We start from the raw sequence: 19216 nt of genomic DNA on the forward strand, positions 1-19216 counted from the left end.
CATAAAGTCCCTGAGAAGAACAAAAATAAGACAATATTCTGACGAATTCAGGTAATCATAGGGAATTAGGTGCCTTTTCAAATCTCTTTGCAATCTTTAATGCCATAGTCAGAGAATTTAACCTTTTATGACTTTAAATTCAGGCTTGGGGAGGCATTTTATACTTGTGTGTTGGATAGGAAAGATCATGAATGTTTTTTTTTCCCCAACATAAAGACATGCTACCAACTCTCCTCTACATTCACTCTAAATTAGAGTGTTCAGAAGCCAGTAACAATCCAAAGCTATAGTCAGTGGATGGACAGCCACACTACATTAGGGATGTGTGTATGGGGAAACCCTTGACCAGGAGGTGGCAATACATACCCATTCAGGGACCATTCTTCTAAATTACTAAAACCTGCCTGTTACTTTGATAAGTGCACACAGGAGACTCCAGGAACTTCTCTTTTGGGAAGAGACAGTGTAGACGAGTCACCTGGTTTAAAATAAAACTCATGGTCATTAGGACTGATATGAGCAAAACAAGAAGAATAATTCTACAATAAGACAATAGAATGCCAATACCATTTCTCCCTTCTATTATATTTCTCTTTTATTTTTCCATTCTATTTCATGTATGTAAATGTCCATTTTGTTTGGTGTTTTCCTGATACTATTTATTTCATTTTATCTCTTTTTATTGGTCTTTCAATACTGGTTCATGAAGACTAGGCAGCAGCTTCATGAATCAAGACCAAAGTGAAATTTCACATCCTATATCTATTTTTTTCCAAATACATTTCCAAACCTAGTTTTTATGAGAAATGTTATTGGTAGAAAACTTTGGAAATATTTATCTGATTACCAAGGCCAGAGGGCTGTGATTAGGCAAATCAGAAACTGACAATACCCCAGAGAAAGTTTATCAATTCACTGTTTATCATCAGTTGATTGTCTGATGTGTGCACAAACCATAGATTATAAATTCTACAAAGCAAGGAAGGGAAGCTAATATATTGTATTTCAGTTTATGGTTTTTTTAAGGCATCTAGAGCAATGAGCTAATATCATAACCTAATATAATAGGAATAAATGTAAAGCTATATGGATCATTTCCAAAAATGTCTTTAGAAGCAGAGATCCGGGGAGTTAAGAAGGACCCCAGAGACCATCAAATACAACCCACAACTGAGAAAATTCTTTAATGACCTCTCTGATCAAACTACCATTTCCCCCCAGGCATTGACCAATTTGTAAGGGAGGCTCAGCTCTCTCCCATGTTTCCATGTTAGCAAGAGATCAAGAAGACCAGGCAGCAGTCAAAGGAATAAGTCAATGAGCCAAGCTTAAATTTCACATCCTATGCCTCTTTTCTCTGAACATATTTAAAAAAGAAATTCAATCTAATTTTTTATCCATTCATGTCAAGGGGCTATGAAGAGATATCTCTGGACTCCAGTCTCCTCTGCAAACCCTTTTCTAAAGAAGACTTCAATTCCTTAAACGAGGGGAACAGGAGATTGGTACAAGGAGGCTGGTCACTCTAATTTCCTCATCAAGAATGTGCCTGGTTACCTACTCACACCCAAGTGACAGGAGAGTGCCTAAGGCAGCAGAGCCTAGAGCAGGGGACCTGCTCAGTCCAGGCTACTGGTCAGGGACAGGGAAGCAGCAGAGCAGGGACTAGCCCCGCCCACAAAACTACAAGGGAACTGGTAGCAAGCGGTGCCGAAGATAGCTGGACAGAATGGCTACAAACCCGAGAGCAAGCCAGCAGGGCATCTCCTCATCAGACACGCCATGAAGATCAAAGGGAAAGAATTCGTTTAAGCAGAGTTACTAAATCAAGTGCTGACGAACTTGCTGAAGCCAGAACAGCTGGTAGGAAGGAGTCGGCCAATCCACTGCTCAAATAGTGACCAGAGTTTTACTTGAGCACCTCGTGCCAAGATATGGACTCGTCAAGAACATTGACTCTGAGAATGAGATTCACTTTACATCCAAGATGTTGCAAGGATTAGCAAGAGCTAATTGGATTCATTTTGGTTTCTTCCGTGTATAGGAGCATACAGTCAAAGTAAAGGTATTTGGTCTGGGAAATTGGGCTCTGGGGAATCCAGCCCAGGACTAGCTGACTAGGAAGCCTTGTTTGCTCTGTCCTGGTACCTTTAGAGCTATCATCTTATGACCGCCAAAGACCAACCTGCCTCCCCTGTATTTCACCCCAAGAACATGAGTTTCTTTTCCGGCCCCGGCCCGGGCCCTCTCTTCCTCATTTTCTCTGCCGCCATCCTACCTCTTCCCTGGTAAAAGCATCAAGCAGGCTTGTTTCCTGTCTCCGTGTTATTCTTGAACTGGGCTGCAGTCAGAATCTGATTCTCATTGGGCTCTTCCTATTTGCAGCTAAGTAACCTTCTTAAGCCTGCTCTAAAAGTAACACTTCAGCCCTCGAGCTCGGAACCCTGGAAGGCTACAGGATTTTCAAAGGAGCGATTGATTGGCCAGCCCAGGGAAAGGAGGGAGAGAAGGCAGAAGGGGGAGGGGGGCTATTTCTCTGCGTGACTCCTGGCTTGCTCAGCCCAGAGCGGGCATGAATGGGGTCCGTGGCTACTGGCTGGCCGTCCCAGGTGGGTCCTGCTCTTTACTCTTTTCTTTTTTTGGATAAACCCATCAAACTTGGAAGAAATCATCAGGCGTCAAACGCCCACGAATCCAATACATGAAAACTCCAGTTCGTCTGTCGCTGCGTTGAGTGATAAAAATGTTGGTCTTTAGCAATCGAACAAAGGCACGGAATGGCCAGAGTTGCCATCCATTCCACATCTCCAGAGTGGATGTTTCATCCACCCAAGCCCAGATTTTCTGACTCACTGCCAACAAAATGAAAGTCTGTCCTTCCTCCCCCTCCTCCCACCATTCTCTCCTCCCTGCTACTCCCTCCTCCTCCCTTTCTTTCCCCCTCATCCTCCTCCAGGGGCAACTCAGATGTCACTCTGGCTCCCACAACACAGATCCATCCCCAGGCAGGATGATGGTGATGGTGATGGCCATGGTTCTAAGGCCCAGACCAACATTTCCATTGGAAAACTCTGCTCTTGGTAGTATTGGGGCTTTTTCCTCCATGGGCTTAGAGCCTGGGAAGGAACCCAGACCAAGTCTCTCCAGAGGCTACAAAAGGGGGGAGTCAAAGACTGACTCCAGGATCTGACCTCTTTTCTCTAGGAAATATTGCCTCCCATCCAATTCCTCCAGCCTTTTGGATGCATAAAATTGAATAAAACAGAAAGGAACTAAGGTATAAACATAAATAGAAGAAGCACACAGCACATAAGAGTCCCAGAAGGAAGGAAATCTTCAAGGTATCAAAGTGTCAGAATCTTGCCCTGAACTGATTCATTCTTCCCCTATAACCCCCCAGCCCAGCTGCTTTGCATAAAAAGATCCCCAAAGGGAGGGCCTGCAGATGGAGGCAGATAAACATGATCTGGGGCCAGCAGAACCACAAGGGATGAGACACAGCAAAATGGAGACTCTGTCCCAGCTGCTCTTTGGGCTCCTCATGCTTTGGGTCCCAGGTGAGAACATGGGACACCACCACATGCAGACATGTCTTTTTTTCCTACCAGGAGAACATCCAAAGGGCCTTAGACTCTCTGGGGGATGACCCAATGCAGTCTCAGTGGGATGGGGATTTCTGTTAAGTCAGGGTCATTTGGGGTGTGCTCTCTTCATTCCATGTCTTGGTCATTGGTCATCCATTCCTGCTTTCAGGTTCCAAAGGAGAAGTTGTGCTGACCCAGTCTCCAGCCTCAGTGTCTGTGAGCCCAGGAGAGAGAATCACCATCAGCTGCCAGGCCAGTCAGAGTGTCAAACACAGTAATGGAAAAACTTATTTTGACTGGATCCAGCACAAGCCTGGACAGTCTCCTCGGCTACTCATTTACCAGGTTTCCAAGCTGGAATCAGGAATCCCTGCCAGGTTCAGTGGCAGTGGTGCTGACAGGGATTTCACCCTCACAATCAGTGATGTCAGTGCTGAAGATGGGGCAGATTATTACTGTGGACAAAGATCTTTTACTCCTCCCACAGTGCTACAGGCCAGAACAAAAACCTACCCAGGCCTGGGCTGGCTGGGCAGGGAGTCTCAGCTGCCTCCAGTGCTGCCTCTCCTCCAGCAGCTGCTGGGGTGCCTGCTCCCGTTCAGGCTCTCTGGGGACGATAGAGGAAAGGGGCTCAGGGGAAAGCCACCGACTAATAGCTCTGTGTCCTGCTGCTCCCCAGCCATGAGCACTAAGATAAAGGAAAGAGCCAATCCCTCTCCCACTGAGCCCCACTAGTACATGTTGGGCTTGAGATACTCTCAAGTTCTTATATAATCTCATTCCCCCCCCCTCCCTACTGAAGGGGAAACAGAGCAGAAACCAGAGAGCTCTAGACAGAGGTACCTTCTATCATTTCTCCTTTGTTCTATATTCCAAAGTAATGACTCATGGATATATGAGATAAAAACAAAGTCCACACAGCAGCATAAAGAAATCATTCAATGGACAGAATTTAAATTTTATATCCTGGACCTCTTTTCTCTGACCAGATTTATAAATCAAATTTTAACCTCATTTGTAATCTATTGAAGCCAAAGAGCCATGAAGAGACATCTCTAGAGTTTCCTCACAAACCTTTGTCAAAGGGAGCCTTCAATTCCTTCAAAGGAGGGGAGCAGGAGATTGCTGCCTGGCAGCTGACCACCCTGCTGTCCTTGGTGAAAGGGTCCCTGGCTAGGATTAGAGCGATCCTCCACACATTCAAAATATTTGTGTGAATGAACTAATTTTTTAAAGTCTAAGCTGAGCTGCTGATTCTTGCCCCTTACTGGGTGAGGAGTGACTATGGTCATTATACCAAAGAATTAAGTCCCTTCCCACCAAATTCCAGGTCCACAAGGACCATATAGAGTGTATATCAATAATACTCTCTATCCAAGCCAATAGAAAAGAGTGTTGATACAGATATGAATATGCCAAATAACATGAAACTTGAATAAGCTTTCATGCTCAGACTGAAATATCTCATTTGAACTGAGAGCACCCCAAATATCACCCAAAAGGAAAATTCTCCAAAGTCTCTAGTTTGGGATGCTTGCAAGAAGGACATGGTTGAGGAACTGCCTCACAGAATCCTTCTCTGCCTTTCACTATCCTTAGGAAAAGCACTTGGACTGAGGAAGGGGCAGGTACTTCTCTTCTTTTACATTATTGACAAGATGACCTCCCTGTCATTTTGATAATTAGACACACAAAAGGACAGGAACTGGACTCTTCCCTTTTGAGACAACACAGTTCCTTGTCCCAAGAGATACCAGGTTGCCTTGTAATGATCAATTAATGATTAACAAAAATATTTTCTTATACAGTTGTGGTTATTTGAGGAATTCAATACAGTTTGCCCCATTTCTTTTTCTTTCCTTCATTCTGTACCATCTAACACAGTTTGAAGTGTTTGTATCTATGTTGGAGGAAAATCTCAAGCCAGTGCTGGGTAATCAGGTGGCTCCTTCCAGCTAGAAAAAGGGAGTTCAGTTTCCCTCTCTTCCCTACCAAGATGAGGTTTAGCGTCACACTGGAACCCTCTTCTTTCACTCTATCTCCCTCTTCCTCTTCTAAATAAACCATAGCAAGTGTCAGACTCAGTGCCCTGAAGAGCTCTGTCAAAGAAGACAGGATGGAGAGAAATACACCAGAAGGTACTTGGCCTCTCCCACCACCCAGCAGGAACGTCACACCTAATATCAGAAATAACACATTTCCTTTGAGATGGGTTTACAGAGTTAGTTCATCAAGATCATGCATTAGTAGAGTTGACCCAGCCTTCAGGAAAGCATATGAAAGTCTCTCATGCTCCTTTTTCTGACAAGATGGAGGAAAATAGGAAAAAAAGATCAGAGAGTTCTATGGATTATAGAATATGACTCAATGCAGTCATGAATTACATCAATTTTCAAAGGAGGGTTGAATTAGAGGACCCAGGTGCTTGGCCTTCTGTCTAATTAACGTTTTATCCAAGATTTGGATGATAGTATTCAGGGAAAACTTAGCAGATTTATAGATTCTACACAGCTTAGAGGGGTACCAACACACTCGATGACAGTCAGCATCCAAAAAAAAAAAGAATAAAAATGTGACAAGCAAGAAGACAGGATACAGTTAATGGGGTGATTTATTTGACTTGACTATGCATGTTTGTCATGAAGGTTTTGTTTACCTTTGTTTTCCAAGAGTGAGAACAGAAGTGGTAGAAATAGGGAGAGAGAATAAAAAAGAAAATCAGTAAACAGTGTCACTGAGATATCATTTTTAATGGGGAGAAGAGAGCAATAGGAAGGTCAGAAAAGCTGAGAGAACCAGGATAGGTTTGAAACTTACAGGTAGAATTACCAGGGGGGGTCTGTTGACTCCCCACACTCAATGTTTCTAATTTTTATCATTTATTATATCTATTGTAGAGATCTTTGACTGGTGAGCTTTCCTATTAGAGACGCAGTTATTTTGGATGATACACGGACGAGCTGTTTAACTTAAGTGATAAACATTATATATGTTCTGGCTGTTCCCTAGACAGATGGTTCCCCAATACCCCCCATCTCCTTTGATTTCCTCAGACCTTCTTATTTCCTGAGGCAGAAATTGAGTGAATGAATCAGTAGCAGAATTCAAGAGGTTTGTCTCACATTTTGGCAGAAGCTCTACAGGTTGGTGAAAAGCTACTTCACTTTTCTATGCAATGGTAAATCCAAAAAGTATGCTATTTTTCTTCATTACAATAATTACTTTATGGCAGTGATTTGGAACTGTAACTCCCACATTTCTCAGGTTTGTCTGTATACAGAGTAAATCGATGATTATCTCAAAGGGAAGCAATATGGCTGTGTGTGTAGAGGGGAAGATCTTGGGAAATAGTTCTTTATACAGAGAAAGTTGGGGTGAGTTGAGTCTTGAAGAAATCCAGGAAATAGAGAGCAGGAGGGTCAGAATTGCCAGTATGGCAGACAGTCACTGAAAAGGCACTAAGGCAGGAGATGGAGTTTGATATGGGAAGAATATGAATCTGTTACCAGGGGAGAATATTCTAAATTCACTAATTAAATAAAAATTCTTTTATGAGCTCATGCTTAAACCTTAAGGTAATGCCAATTTCCAAAACTGGCCTGGATCCTTATGAAGAGGAAAAAATCTTAGAATTTTCCCTCCCTTGCTTAGGGATGCCTGATTTTTGTGCATTTCAGGATATTTATTCAATATATTTCCACTAGTCTATCCTGTCAGACCACTTTTGATATTCATTCTTCTGCCTTTCCTGTGAATCTAGCTGCTCTTGCCCAAAGTCCTCAGTTGTACTATCCTTCTTAAAGCAGCCAGGAGTCTCAGGTTCACAGGAACAGCTCCTGGAAGCTACTTATCATGGTATAACTAGATTAAGGATTAAGGAAGTACAACAATTACAGGCACTATCCAAGGAAGAAAATACTCCTTTTCATAATTTAATATCACTACCAATGCTTCTCAGGGATTTTTAAAAATTAATTTTATCAGCATACTAACCAATTCCCAAAAACACATCAGCAATTTCCTTGGGCAAGAGCCAGAGGGAGCATAGTAAGCAAATGCCAAGAGTCCTTCCCTGTGATGGGCTTGACATTTTTTGTCAGAGGACATACAACATGCCTGAATAACCTTTTTCCAGTTGACAGCCCTATATTCCATTGCTCACTAAATTTAAGTTTACACTATACTATGGTCTCTTAGGTGTGCAATAGTGTTACATCTCAAGAACAATGTCCAACACTTAATTGTGTTTGCTAAAAGGTACCCATCACACCCTGAGTATTCGGTGAGCTATAATATTTTTGCTAGTTCAGGGTCTTGCCTCAGTGCTGATGGAGGCTGATTGATCCCGATGGTGGTAGCTGAACAATAGGGTGGTTGGAGCTATCTCTTCAAATAAAACAACAATGAAGCCTGCCACAGGAAATGGCCCTTCCTTTCAGGAAACTTTTCTCTGGAGCATATTACGCTATTGGGTAGCTTTTGACCCACAGCAGAACCTCTGCCAAAATGGGAGATAAACCTCTTCAACTCGGCTACTGATTTATTCACTAAAACTCTGTCTCGGGGAATGAGAAGGTCTGAGGAAATCAGAGGAGATGCGGGCAACTCCCTGGCTTTGGAGCAGCCAGAACATATACCATGTTCATCACTGAAGTGACACGGCTCATTGGAGTTAGGTCTGTGTCTCACCCCAAATAACTGCAACAGTAATAAGATCACTAATTAAAAATCTCCATAAGGTACTGTAAACCTCAAAATTTCTCAGACTTATGAAGGTTAGGGGTTTCCCCCATTGGGGAATCTGCTACTTATAAAAATTCCCTAGCAGATGGTGAGAACTCTACTTGAGTGTGGGGGCTCCTTTCCTTGGGAATATCCCTACTCCACCCTACTTAGGACTGCTTTAGGACAGAGAGCTCCTTGAGAATAATGAAAAGTACTTTGATCCATGCTTATGGAAGGGACAGGAAGTTCTTTGAGTCATGACTGTTTTAGAATTGATACAATGGTATCTAAGTACCTATAAAGGTGGGGGAACTTGTAAACTACTTAAACCTAAAAGGGTGATAACTTATTCAGAGGTTTTTTCTAATGAAATTTGTCGACACAGCAGCATTTTTTTCCTGACTTACTAAAGAGATTAAAACTACTCAGCTGTGAATTCAAAATGGGTGGTCCTTTAGAAACATCTACAGTGAGGACTTCCGGGTAATCATGGCTGCAATCTAGACGCCACACGCTTCCTCTCCCTGGCACGAACGAAATAGACTACATCAAAGGAGCATAAAATCACCTTTGGAGGAACAGAAGGACTCCCCAGTACCCCACAGAGGCAAAGGTACGTGGGGCTTGAACATTTCCACACTAAAATAAGAAGGAAAAGCTTGCACAGAAAAGTGAACTGAGCCGCCCTTCCCCCACCCCACCTCCCCCACTAAAGCAGAGTGAGCTACCTGAGCGCTCACCGGGACAGCGAGTGAGTGGGGAGCGTCTCTGTCTGGGGGGGGGGGCACTCCAGGGTCCTTGGGATCTGGGGACTGCCAGGAAAAAACGTCTCAGGGTGATTTCACTGGAGAACCCAGCGGAGCTGTACTTGGGGCGGGCTGCGCTGAACACCGCGTGCTGATTATCTGGGCAGAGCTGAATACCTGGGCTCCGAGGCTGGGAAGAACTAGTCTGAAGCAACCTAAATTCACAGAAAAACCGCTCATATAACCCAGACCCCAGACCAAAAAGGAAAGGGGAATAAAACCACCAAAGGGATGGCTCACATGGCCCAAAATCAAGCCTCCAGGAAGAAAGGGAAAAAAGTGACTATTGAAAACTTTTATGGTGGAAGTACCCAAGGAAAAGAGGAGAATGAGGAGGAAATCCAAAAAAATTCAGAACACGCCTCCCAAAATGGAAACTATCAACAAGCTCTGGAAGATCTCAAACTGGAACTTATCCAAAAGATGGAAACCTGGAAAGAAAAATGGGAGAAAGAGATCAGCTGTCTGACAGATAAGAATGCTCAATTGGAAAAAGAACTCGACGCATCCAATAGAAGGGCAGACAAGGCTAAAAAGCAAAACCAGTCCCTAATGACCAGAATTAAGCACCTCGAAGAAAGTGAGATGATAAAACAGCAAGAATCAATAAAGCAAACCCAAATAATTAATGAATTGGAAGAAAACATAAAATATCTCACTGAGAAGGTCACAGACCTGGAGAACAGAGGAAGACGAGAAAATCTCCGTATTATCGGTCTCCCAGAAAAACCAGAGGTAAACAACAAATTGGATATTATTCTACAGGAGATTATAAAAGAAAATTGCCCCCACGTTCTGGAGCAAGGGGGCAAAATAGAAATAGAAAGGATTCATAGAACACCTTCTATACTAAATCCCCAAAAGACAACGCCTAGGAATGTAATTGCCAAATTCAAGAGCTTCCAAGTAAAGGAGAAAATCCTACAAGAAGCCAAGAAGAAGAGCTTTAGATATAAGGGGGCTCCCATAAGGATCACACACGACTTAGCGGCTAACACACTAAGAGACCGCAAAGCATGGAACACGATATTTAGAAAGGCAAGAGAGCTGGGTCTCCAACCAAGAATCAACTACCCAGCAAAACTGACTATATACTTCCAGGGGAAAGTATGGGCATTCAACAAAATAGAAGATTTCCAAGCATTTGCTAAGAAAAGACCAGAGCTCTGTGGAAAGTTCGATATCCAAGCACAGAAAGCAAGAGAAACATGAAAAGGTAAATATGAAAGAAAGGGAAAAGGAGATAAATCTTATCTTTTTCTTTAAGTCAAACTCTCTTCTATAAGGACTACATTTACATCAAATTATATATATTAATATGTGGGGAAAATGTTTTGTGTAACTCTCATAAATTGTATCATCATAAGAGTAGTTAGAAGAAACATGCATAGGGAAAGATTGGGGCATTAAGAAGATTTGGGGAAAGTTGGGGCAAAGAAAGGAAAAGGGAGGGGGGAACCGCGATAATACTAAGATTAACTTCAAGAAATAGGGGGGGAATCAATAGAATAATCTTTCCCATATAAAGATACACATGGGAAGGGGAGGGGAAGAACTCTCATATGAGAAGGAGAGGAAGAGAGCGTGAAGTGGAATTACTTAAACCTTACTCTCAGTGAAATCAAATCTGAGAGGGAAGAACATCTAGATCCAGTGGGATCCTGAATTCTATCTTATCCATTAGGGCAAGAAAGAAAGGAAAATCAAGGAGGGGGAGGGGGGAGGGAGTACAAAAAGGGAGGGAAGGAGAGGGGGGAGGGGAAGGGAGCATAAAAAGGGAGGGGATAGAAAGGGAAGCATCTCAAGGGAGGGGACTAGGGGGACTGACCTAAAGTAAATCACTGGTTCAAAAGGAGAAAGCTAAAGAAGAAAGGTCAGAACTAGGGGAAGATATGAAAATGCCAGCGAATCCACAAATAACAATCATAACTTTGAACGTGAATGGGATGAACTCACCCATAAAACGTAGACAAATAGCAGACTGGATTAGAACCCAAAACCCTACCATATGTTGTCTTCAAGAAACACATATGAGACGGGTTGACACTCACAAGGTTAGAATTAAAGGTTGGAGTAAGACCTTTTGGGCCTCAACCGATAGAAAGAAGGCAGGAGTTGCAATCATGATATCTGACAAAGCCAAAGTAGAAATAGACCTGATCAAAAGGGATAGGGAAGGTAAATATATTCTGCTAAAAGGAAGTATAGACAATGAGGAAATATCACTAATCAACATGTATGCACCAAATGGTATAGCATCCAAATTTTTAATAGAGAAACTAGGAGAATTGAAGGAGGAAATAGACAGTAAAACCATATTAGTGGGAGACTTGAACCAACCACTATCAAATTTAGACAAATCAAACCAAAAAATAAATAAGAAAGAGGTAAAAGAGGTGAATGAAATCTTAGAAAAATTAGAATTAATAGACATATGGAGAAAAATAAATAGGGACAAAAAAGAATACACCTTCTTTTCAGCACCACATGGCACATTCACAAAAATAGATCATACACTAGGTCATAGAAACATGGCACTCAAATGCAGAAAAGCAGAAATATTAACTGCAGCCTTTTCAGATCACAAGGCAATTAAAATATTGATCGGCAAGGGTACATGGAGACCCAAATCAAAAATTAATTGGAAATTAAATAACATGATACTCCAAAATCGGATAGTTAGAGAAGAAATCATAGAAACAATTAACAATTTCGTTGAAGAAAATGACAACGGCGAAACATCCTTTCAAACCTTATGGGATGCAGCCAAGGCAGTACTTAGAGGAAAATTCATATCCCTGAGTGCATATATTAACAAATTAGGGAGGACAGAGACCAAGGAATTGGAAATGCAAATCAAAAAACTTGAGAATGAACAAATTAAAAACCCCCAGAAGAAAACCATACTAGAGATCCTAAAAATTAAGGGAGAAATTAATAAAATAGAAAGTGACAGAACTATTGAGCTAATAAACAAGACTAGAAGCTGGTACTTTGAAAAAACAGACAAAATAGACAAAGTACTGGTTAATTTAATTAAAAAAAGGAAAGAAGAAAGGCAAATTAATAGCATCAAGGATGAAAAGGGGGATCTCACCTCCAATGAAGAGGAAATTAAGGCAATCATTAAAAACTACTTTGCCCAACTATATGGCAAAAAATATACCACCCTAGGTGATATGGATGAATATTTACAAAAATATAAATTGCCTAGACTAACAGAAGAAGAAATAGTTTTCTTAAATAATCCCATATCAGAAAAAGAAATCCAACAGGCCATCACAGAACTTCCTAAGAAAAAATCCCCAGGGCCTGATGGATTCACCAGCGAATTCTATCAAACATTCAGAGAACAGTTAATCCCAATACTATACAAACTATTTGACATAATAAGCAAAGAGGGAGTCCTACCAAACTCCTTTTATGACACAAGCATGGTACTGATTCCAAAACCAGGCAGGCCAAAAACAGAGAAAGAAAACTATAGACCAATCTCCCTAATGAATATAGATGCAAAAATCTTAAATAGGATACTAGCAAAAAGACTCCAGCAAGTGATTAGAAGGGTCATCCACCATGATCAAGTAGAATTTATACCAGGGATGCAGGGCTGGTTCAACATTAGGAAAACTATCCACATAATTGACCACATCAACAAGCAAACCAACAAGAACCACATGATTATCTCAATAGATGCAGAAAAAGCCTTTGATAAAATACAACACCCATTCCTACTAAAAACACTAGAAAGCATAGGAATAGAAGGGTCATTCCTAAAAATAATAAACAATATATATCTAAAACCATCAGCTAATATCATCTGCAATGGGTACAAACTAAATCCATTCCCATTAAGATCAGGAGTGAAACAAGGATGCCCATTATCACCTCTATTATTTGACATTGTATTAGAAACACTAGCAGTAGCAATTAGAGAAGAAAAAGAAATTGAAGGCATCAAAATAGGCAAGGAGGAGACCAAATTATCGCTCTTTGCAGATGACATGATGGTCTACTTAAAGAATCCTAGAGACTCAACCAAAAAGCTAATTGAAATAATCAACAACTTTAGCAAAGTTGCAGGATACAAAATAAACCCACATAAGTCATCAGCATTTCTATATAATTCCAACACAGCTCAGCAGCAAGAACTAGAAAGAGAAATCCCATTCAAAATTACCTTAGACAAAATAAAATACTTAGGAATCTATCTCCCGAGACAAATACAGGATCTATATGAACACAACTACAAAACACTTTCCACACAACTAAAACTAGACTTGAACAATTGGAAGAACATTAACTGCTCATGGGTAGGATGAGCCAATATAATAAAAATGACCATCCTACCCAAACTCATCTATCTATTTAGTGCCATACCCATGGAACTTCCAAAAATTTTTTTTACTGGTTTAGAAAAAAACATAACAAAGTTCATTTGGAAGAACAAAAGATCAAGGATATCCAGGGAATTAATGAAAAAAAATACAAAGGAAGGGGGTCTTGCAGTCCCAAATCTCAGACTATATTACAAAGCAGCGGTCATCAAAACAATTTGGTACTGGCTAAAAGACAGAAAGGAGGATCAGTGGAATAGACTGGGGGCAAGCAACCTCAGCAAGACAGTATATGACAAACCCAAAGATCCCAGCTTTTGGGACAAAAATCCACTATTTCATAAAAACTGCTGGGAAAATTGGAGGACAGTGTGGGAAAGATTAGGCTTAGATCAACACCTCACACCCTACACCAAGATAAATTCAAAATGGATGAATGACTTGAACATAAAGAAGGAAACTATAAGAAAATTAGGCGAACACAGAATAGTATACATGTCAGACCTTTGGGAAGGGAAATACTTCAAAACCAAGCAAGAATTAGAAAGAGTTACAAAATGCAAAATAAATAATCTGGATTACATCAAATTAAAAAGTTTTTGTACAAACAAAACCAATGTAACCAAAATCAGAAGGGTAGCAACAAATTGGGAAACAATCTTCATAAAAACCTCTGACAAAGGTTTAATTACTAAAATTTATAAAGAACTAAATCAATTGTACAAAAAATCAAGCCATTCTCCAATTGACAAATGGGCAAGGGACATGAACAGGCAATTCTCAGCCAAAGAAATCAAAACTATTAATAAGCACATGAAAAAGTGCTCTACATCTCTTATAATCAGAGAGATGCAAATCAAAACAACTCTGAGGTATCATCTCACACCTAGCAGATTGGCTAACATGACAGCTATGCAAAGTAATGAATGCTGGAGGGGATGTGGCAAAGTGGGGACATTAATTCATTGCTGGTGGAGTTGTGAATTGATCCAACCATTCTGGAGGGCAATTTGGAACTATGTCCAAAGGGCGATAAAAGACTGTCTGCCCTTTGATCCAGCCATAGCACTTCTGGGCTTGTACCCCAAAGAGATAATGGACAAAAAGACTTGTACAAAAATATTCATAGCTGCGCTCTCTGTGGTGGCCAAAAATTGGAAAATGAGGGGATGCCCTTCAATTGGGGAATGGCTGAACAAATTGTGGTATATGTTGGTGATGGAATACTATTGTGCTAAAAGGAATAATAAAGTGGAGGAATTCCATGTGAACTGGAACAACCTCCAGGAAGTGATGCAGAGTGAAAGGAGCAGAACCAGGAAAACATTATACACAGAGACTGATACATTGTGGTACAATCGAAGGTGATGGACTTCTCCATTAGTATCAATGCAATTTCCCTGAACAATCTGCAGGGATCTAAAAAAAAATACTACCCACAAGCAGAGGATAAACTGTGGGAGTAAAAACACCGCTGAAAAGCAACTGCTTGACTACAGGGTTGGAGGAGATAAGACTGAGGAGAGACTCTAAATGAACACTATAATGCAAACTCCAACAACAGGGAAATGGGTTCGAGTCAAGAACACATGTGATAACCAGTGGAATCATGCGTCGGCTATGGGAGAGGGAAAGGCGGGGGGGGGGGGAAGGGGAGGGGAGGAAAAGAAAACAATCTTTGTTTCCAGTGAATAATGTATGAAAACGACCAAATAAAATAATATTTAAAAAAAAAAAGAAACATCTACAGTGATTGGTAGATGTAAGGACTTAGGGGAGGTGACAGAGAAGATTTTGCCCTTAAAAATAAGAGCTCAGGGAAGAGCTGGGAAGTCATTCTGAAACATTCAGATTGGAGAGACTCATTCTGAGGAGGTGATTCTGAAACATTCAGATGGAGGAGGGAGCTGGTGAAAGCAGCTGAGATGCTGCTGGCCTGGTGTCATTAGAAATCCTTACTTAGACAGATCTTATGGTGAGTTATACAAAACTGACTGATTCCTCTTTTAAGACTCAGGTCTAGGCCATATTGGCTTTGAGGCCCTTCATACTTATTCCTTTTTTACTCTCTCTCTCTCTTTCTTTGATTACTCATTGTATTGTTAATTAAAAATCTCTATAAAACCCAATTGACTTGGGTATTTGAATAATTGGGAATATTTCCCTGGCGACCACCTTATATTTGATTTTAAAACCCAAGACACTGTAGTGAAACATATTTCTGCAGTCAAATTTGCTCATCCTCTCTTATATCTATCACAATTTATATCTTCCACTATTTTAATCACTACAGTTTAAGACCTCAACCATTTTAAATCTCACAGTAAATAATAAATGACAAAAATTAGAAACATTGAGAGAATGACCAAAATATGGCAGAGAAACATGGTTTGAGCACATACTATTGGGAAAATGGTGCCAATAAACTTGCTTCACTCAAGATTGACACAAATATTCCATTTTTAACCAATATCTGAAATGTGTAATAAAACAAGGTGTGTCTATGTATATTTAGTTACAGACGTGTTTGCATGATGTCTCTTCCATTACAATGTAAGCTCCTGTAAACCTTAAAATTTCTTAGACTTCTGAATGTTGGAAATTTCCCCATTGGGGGAAATTCCAGTATGAATACTGGAAAAAATTTCCTACTGATAGTAAGAACTCCATTGGAATGTGAAACCCCTTGGCATGGGAGGATCCTTCTCCTCCCTACTTAAGACTACTTTAGGACAGAAACCTTTTGCTATACAATAGAAAGGGTTTTGACCTATGATTAAGCATAGAACAGGAAGTTCTTTGAGTCATGATTGATTTTAGAATTGATACAATAGAGATACTTGGAATGACAGAACCAGGTCTTGGAAAATACAATCTCCACCCTACTTAGAGTAACAGGATTTAGGAAGGGCTGCAGCAAAGATCAAGATTTAATAATTTGAGAATATGACCTTCAACAGACATGTGCAAAGCCACAGACCTCTGGGCCATCCTGGATTAAACTAGATCCACCATTGGCACAGGGGAGACATCGACAGTGATTGGTAGATGTGAGAACTGAGGGGAGGGAACTTAGATGGTTTCCTTAAAGATAGCAGGGTCTGAGGACAGAGGGAGGAGAGTTTTTTGCTCTGAGAGGTTTTGCTCTGAGAGGTTTTGATCTGAGAGGTTTTGCTCTGAGAAGTTTTGCTCTGAAGGAGTCTGAGAGGGGAGATCTCCTGGAGGGAGAGCTCCTGGAGAGGTCTGAGAGGAGGGCTTGCTCTGAAGGAGGCTGGAGGTGGAGGCCCCTGAGACTGTTTCTCCATTTTGGTCACGTGAGTGATAGGGACTGATCTCTTTTCTTTGCCTCAGCTATCTAAGGGCTTGGGCCTTTGGCCCAGCCTAAACAGAGCGGGTATTTAAGCCCTATTCCCTTCTCTCTCTCTCTCTCTCTCTTTCTCTCTCTCTCTAATACTTTTCTTCCTCCTGTTTGTAATTAAAAACTCCATAAAAGGTTGACTGCTGACTTGAGTTTTCATTTAGGAATTACATAGCTGAATTCCTTGGCGACCTTAAATTAATATATATCAGTCTTTTAAAGTGATTTCCATATCACACTCCTTAAAGGCAGGAACACTTTTTGTCTTTCATTGTATCCAACATGGATAAAACAATGCCCAGCACATAGCAGACACTGAATAAATGCTTCTGAATTCTTGGTCAATTTTTATTTCAAACCCACTGGATCACAGACAAATTGTAAGCAGAGGGCATTTAATTAAGTGGAATGACAAGTTTAAATGATAAAGATAGAAACAAGAGGTACAGCCTTCCCCAAACATCCCATGCCACAGCTTAGAGAAGTCATGAGGGGTAGACATGGGGAAGGGCAATGTCCACTCTTGAGGAGGCATCCCAGCAGGAAGCCAGCTCTGGGGCACACTCTGCCTCCATGCTACAAAGAGAGCCCTCCTGGTATCTGAGGGGTCAGCTAAGGTCTTCCCCCAACAGGATGCAGGGCTGAACTCCTCCATCATCTCCATCCTATTCTGTTCCCAGGGGCCAAGCCTGACTCCTTTGGACTTCAGGGTCCACCTTGCTATCTACTGCCACCTGCTGGTTAGCTGCTGACTGGCCCCTACATTGCAGTATGAGGTTTTAGCTTCTACAGTCCCTAACCTAGCACTAAGTCCATCCCTTTAAATGCAAACCCAAGCAGAAGCCCACAAGATCAGCCTCAATCTCTCTCTGGATTACCTTGGATTCAGCCTGGCTTGCATTTGCCATTGCACTTGAGTCAGGCTTTTTCTTCCCCCTGTCACACTGTTGATACTGGTCAGACTCTCTGAAAATCTCAGCTGGAAAAAGACTGGGAAGGATGGGGCACAGGCAGAGCCCTCCATCCTAGCTCATTCTTAGGAACAAAAAGGCTGCAGCCCCTCCATCCATACCTGACGACTAATGATATCAGTTCAGCTCCTTCTGCAGGAAAGGCAATGGGGTCAAAGCTCTCAAGGTTGGAGGGTCTCCATATCTATTACAATTCTCAGCTTTCCCTGACCAATGAGGATTCCAGAGGACTGACAATGAGGTTTCCTACCCACTTCTAGACAGATGAAAGGGTTGGAGTCAAGGTAGAGAACAAGGAATACATTTTTGGGCTGAGCCAGCCGGATAGTTGCTTTTGCTTGACTATGCACGTAATCAAAAAGACTTTTCTTTCCTTCTTTCCAATAGTGGGGAAAAGAAGTGAGTGGCATAGAAATAGGAAGAGAGAATAAAAAAGAAAATGAAGTAAGAATGTCACTGAAGCATCTTTTTAATGTAGAGGAGAGAAAAGCAGGAAGGTCAGAAACAAGGAGAAACAAGCAGGATGACTTTGAAAGTCACAGGTTAAATTTCTTCTATGCATAAAAAGAAAAGCAAGCTGAAAATGTTAGCAGTCTGTATCATTACGGGCAATTCTATTGTTCCATCCTACTTTACATGTAGAAAAGCTCATTTTATTTGGTCGTTTCCTGTATAAAGATGAGATTGTAAAAGGACAGTTTGGTAGCTTTTGTGAGTTGAAGACTTGAAATATTGTCTCCAGGAAGGTAGAGAAGCACATGCAGAGAATTCTATGCCAGGCTTAGAATGAAAGGAGAAGGAGGAGGTGTGAGAGTGAAGGAGTGGCAGTTAATCCCTGACTGCTGTGGGGGTTAGCCAGCCTTTTCCCTCTCTCTGACCACAGATTTGGTTTTGAGGAGAAAAGAAGAGAAAACTTGAACTGCCCTGGTCGTTTTGGGGAAACACCAGGAAGCAAATCAGTCTCTATCTGCTGTTGTGATAACATTTTATTTTGAAGAAGAATCCCAGAAGATCCTGCTTTCTTGGCCTGGGAGTTTCACCTCAAAGCCACACTCAGCTCAGTGAGTCTCTGCCATTTTTTCACTGTCTTCCCTTATTTGGAGACAGCTTTAATACAGAAATATTTGAACTTGAAAATTTGAAATATTTAATATATTTAATGATTTAGTAAGTTTAGTCAGATAGTATTTTTAGGGATTTCACTTATTGATAAGCAGATTTACAGAGTACCTTGCGTGAATTCCCAAGACAAGAAGAAATTCATCTTTACATGAAAGAGGAGTGGGAGGACAATTTAATTTCCTTAGTATTAAGACATCCTGAGTTTATTCATCCTTATTTTTTAACTTGTGTGTGTGTGTGTATATATAACTATATATAACTATATATATATATATATATATATATATATATAATACTCTTCAAGACAGTTTGT

The 19216-nt window shown here is 41.0% G+C and overlaps 1 gene segment (V, D, J or C); it reads left to right on the forward strand.

Moving 5' to 3' along the window:
- Nucleotides 1–3505: 3505 nt before the first annotated feature.
- Nucleotides 3506–17562, forward strand: LOC130457437 (immunoglobulin kappa variable 3-11-like). The segment is given in 3 exon segments: nucleotides 3506–3557; nucleotides 3754–4079; nucleotides 17491–17562. Coding segments are annotated over 3 exon segments (450 nt in total).
- The last annotated feature ends 1654 nt before the right edge of the window (nucleotides 17563–19216 follow it).

The sequence above is a fragment of the Monodelphis domestica genome, chromosome 1, assembly GCF_027887165.1.
Source record: "Monodelphis domestica isolate mMonDom1 chromosome 1, mMonDom1.pri, whole genome shotgun sequence".
NCBI lineage: Eukaryota > Metazoa > Chordata > Mammalia > Didelphimorphia > Didelphidae > Monodelphis > Monodelphis domestica.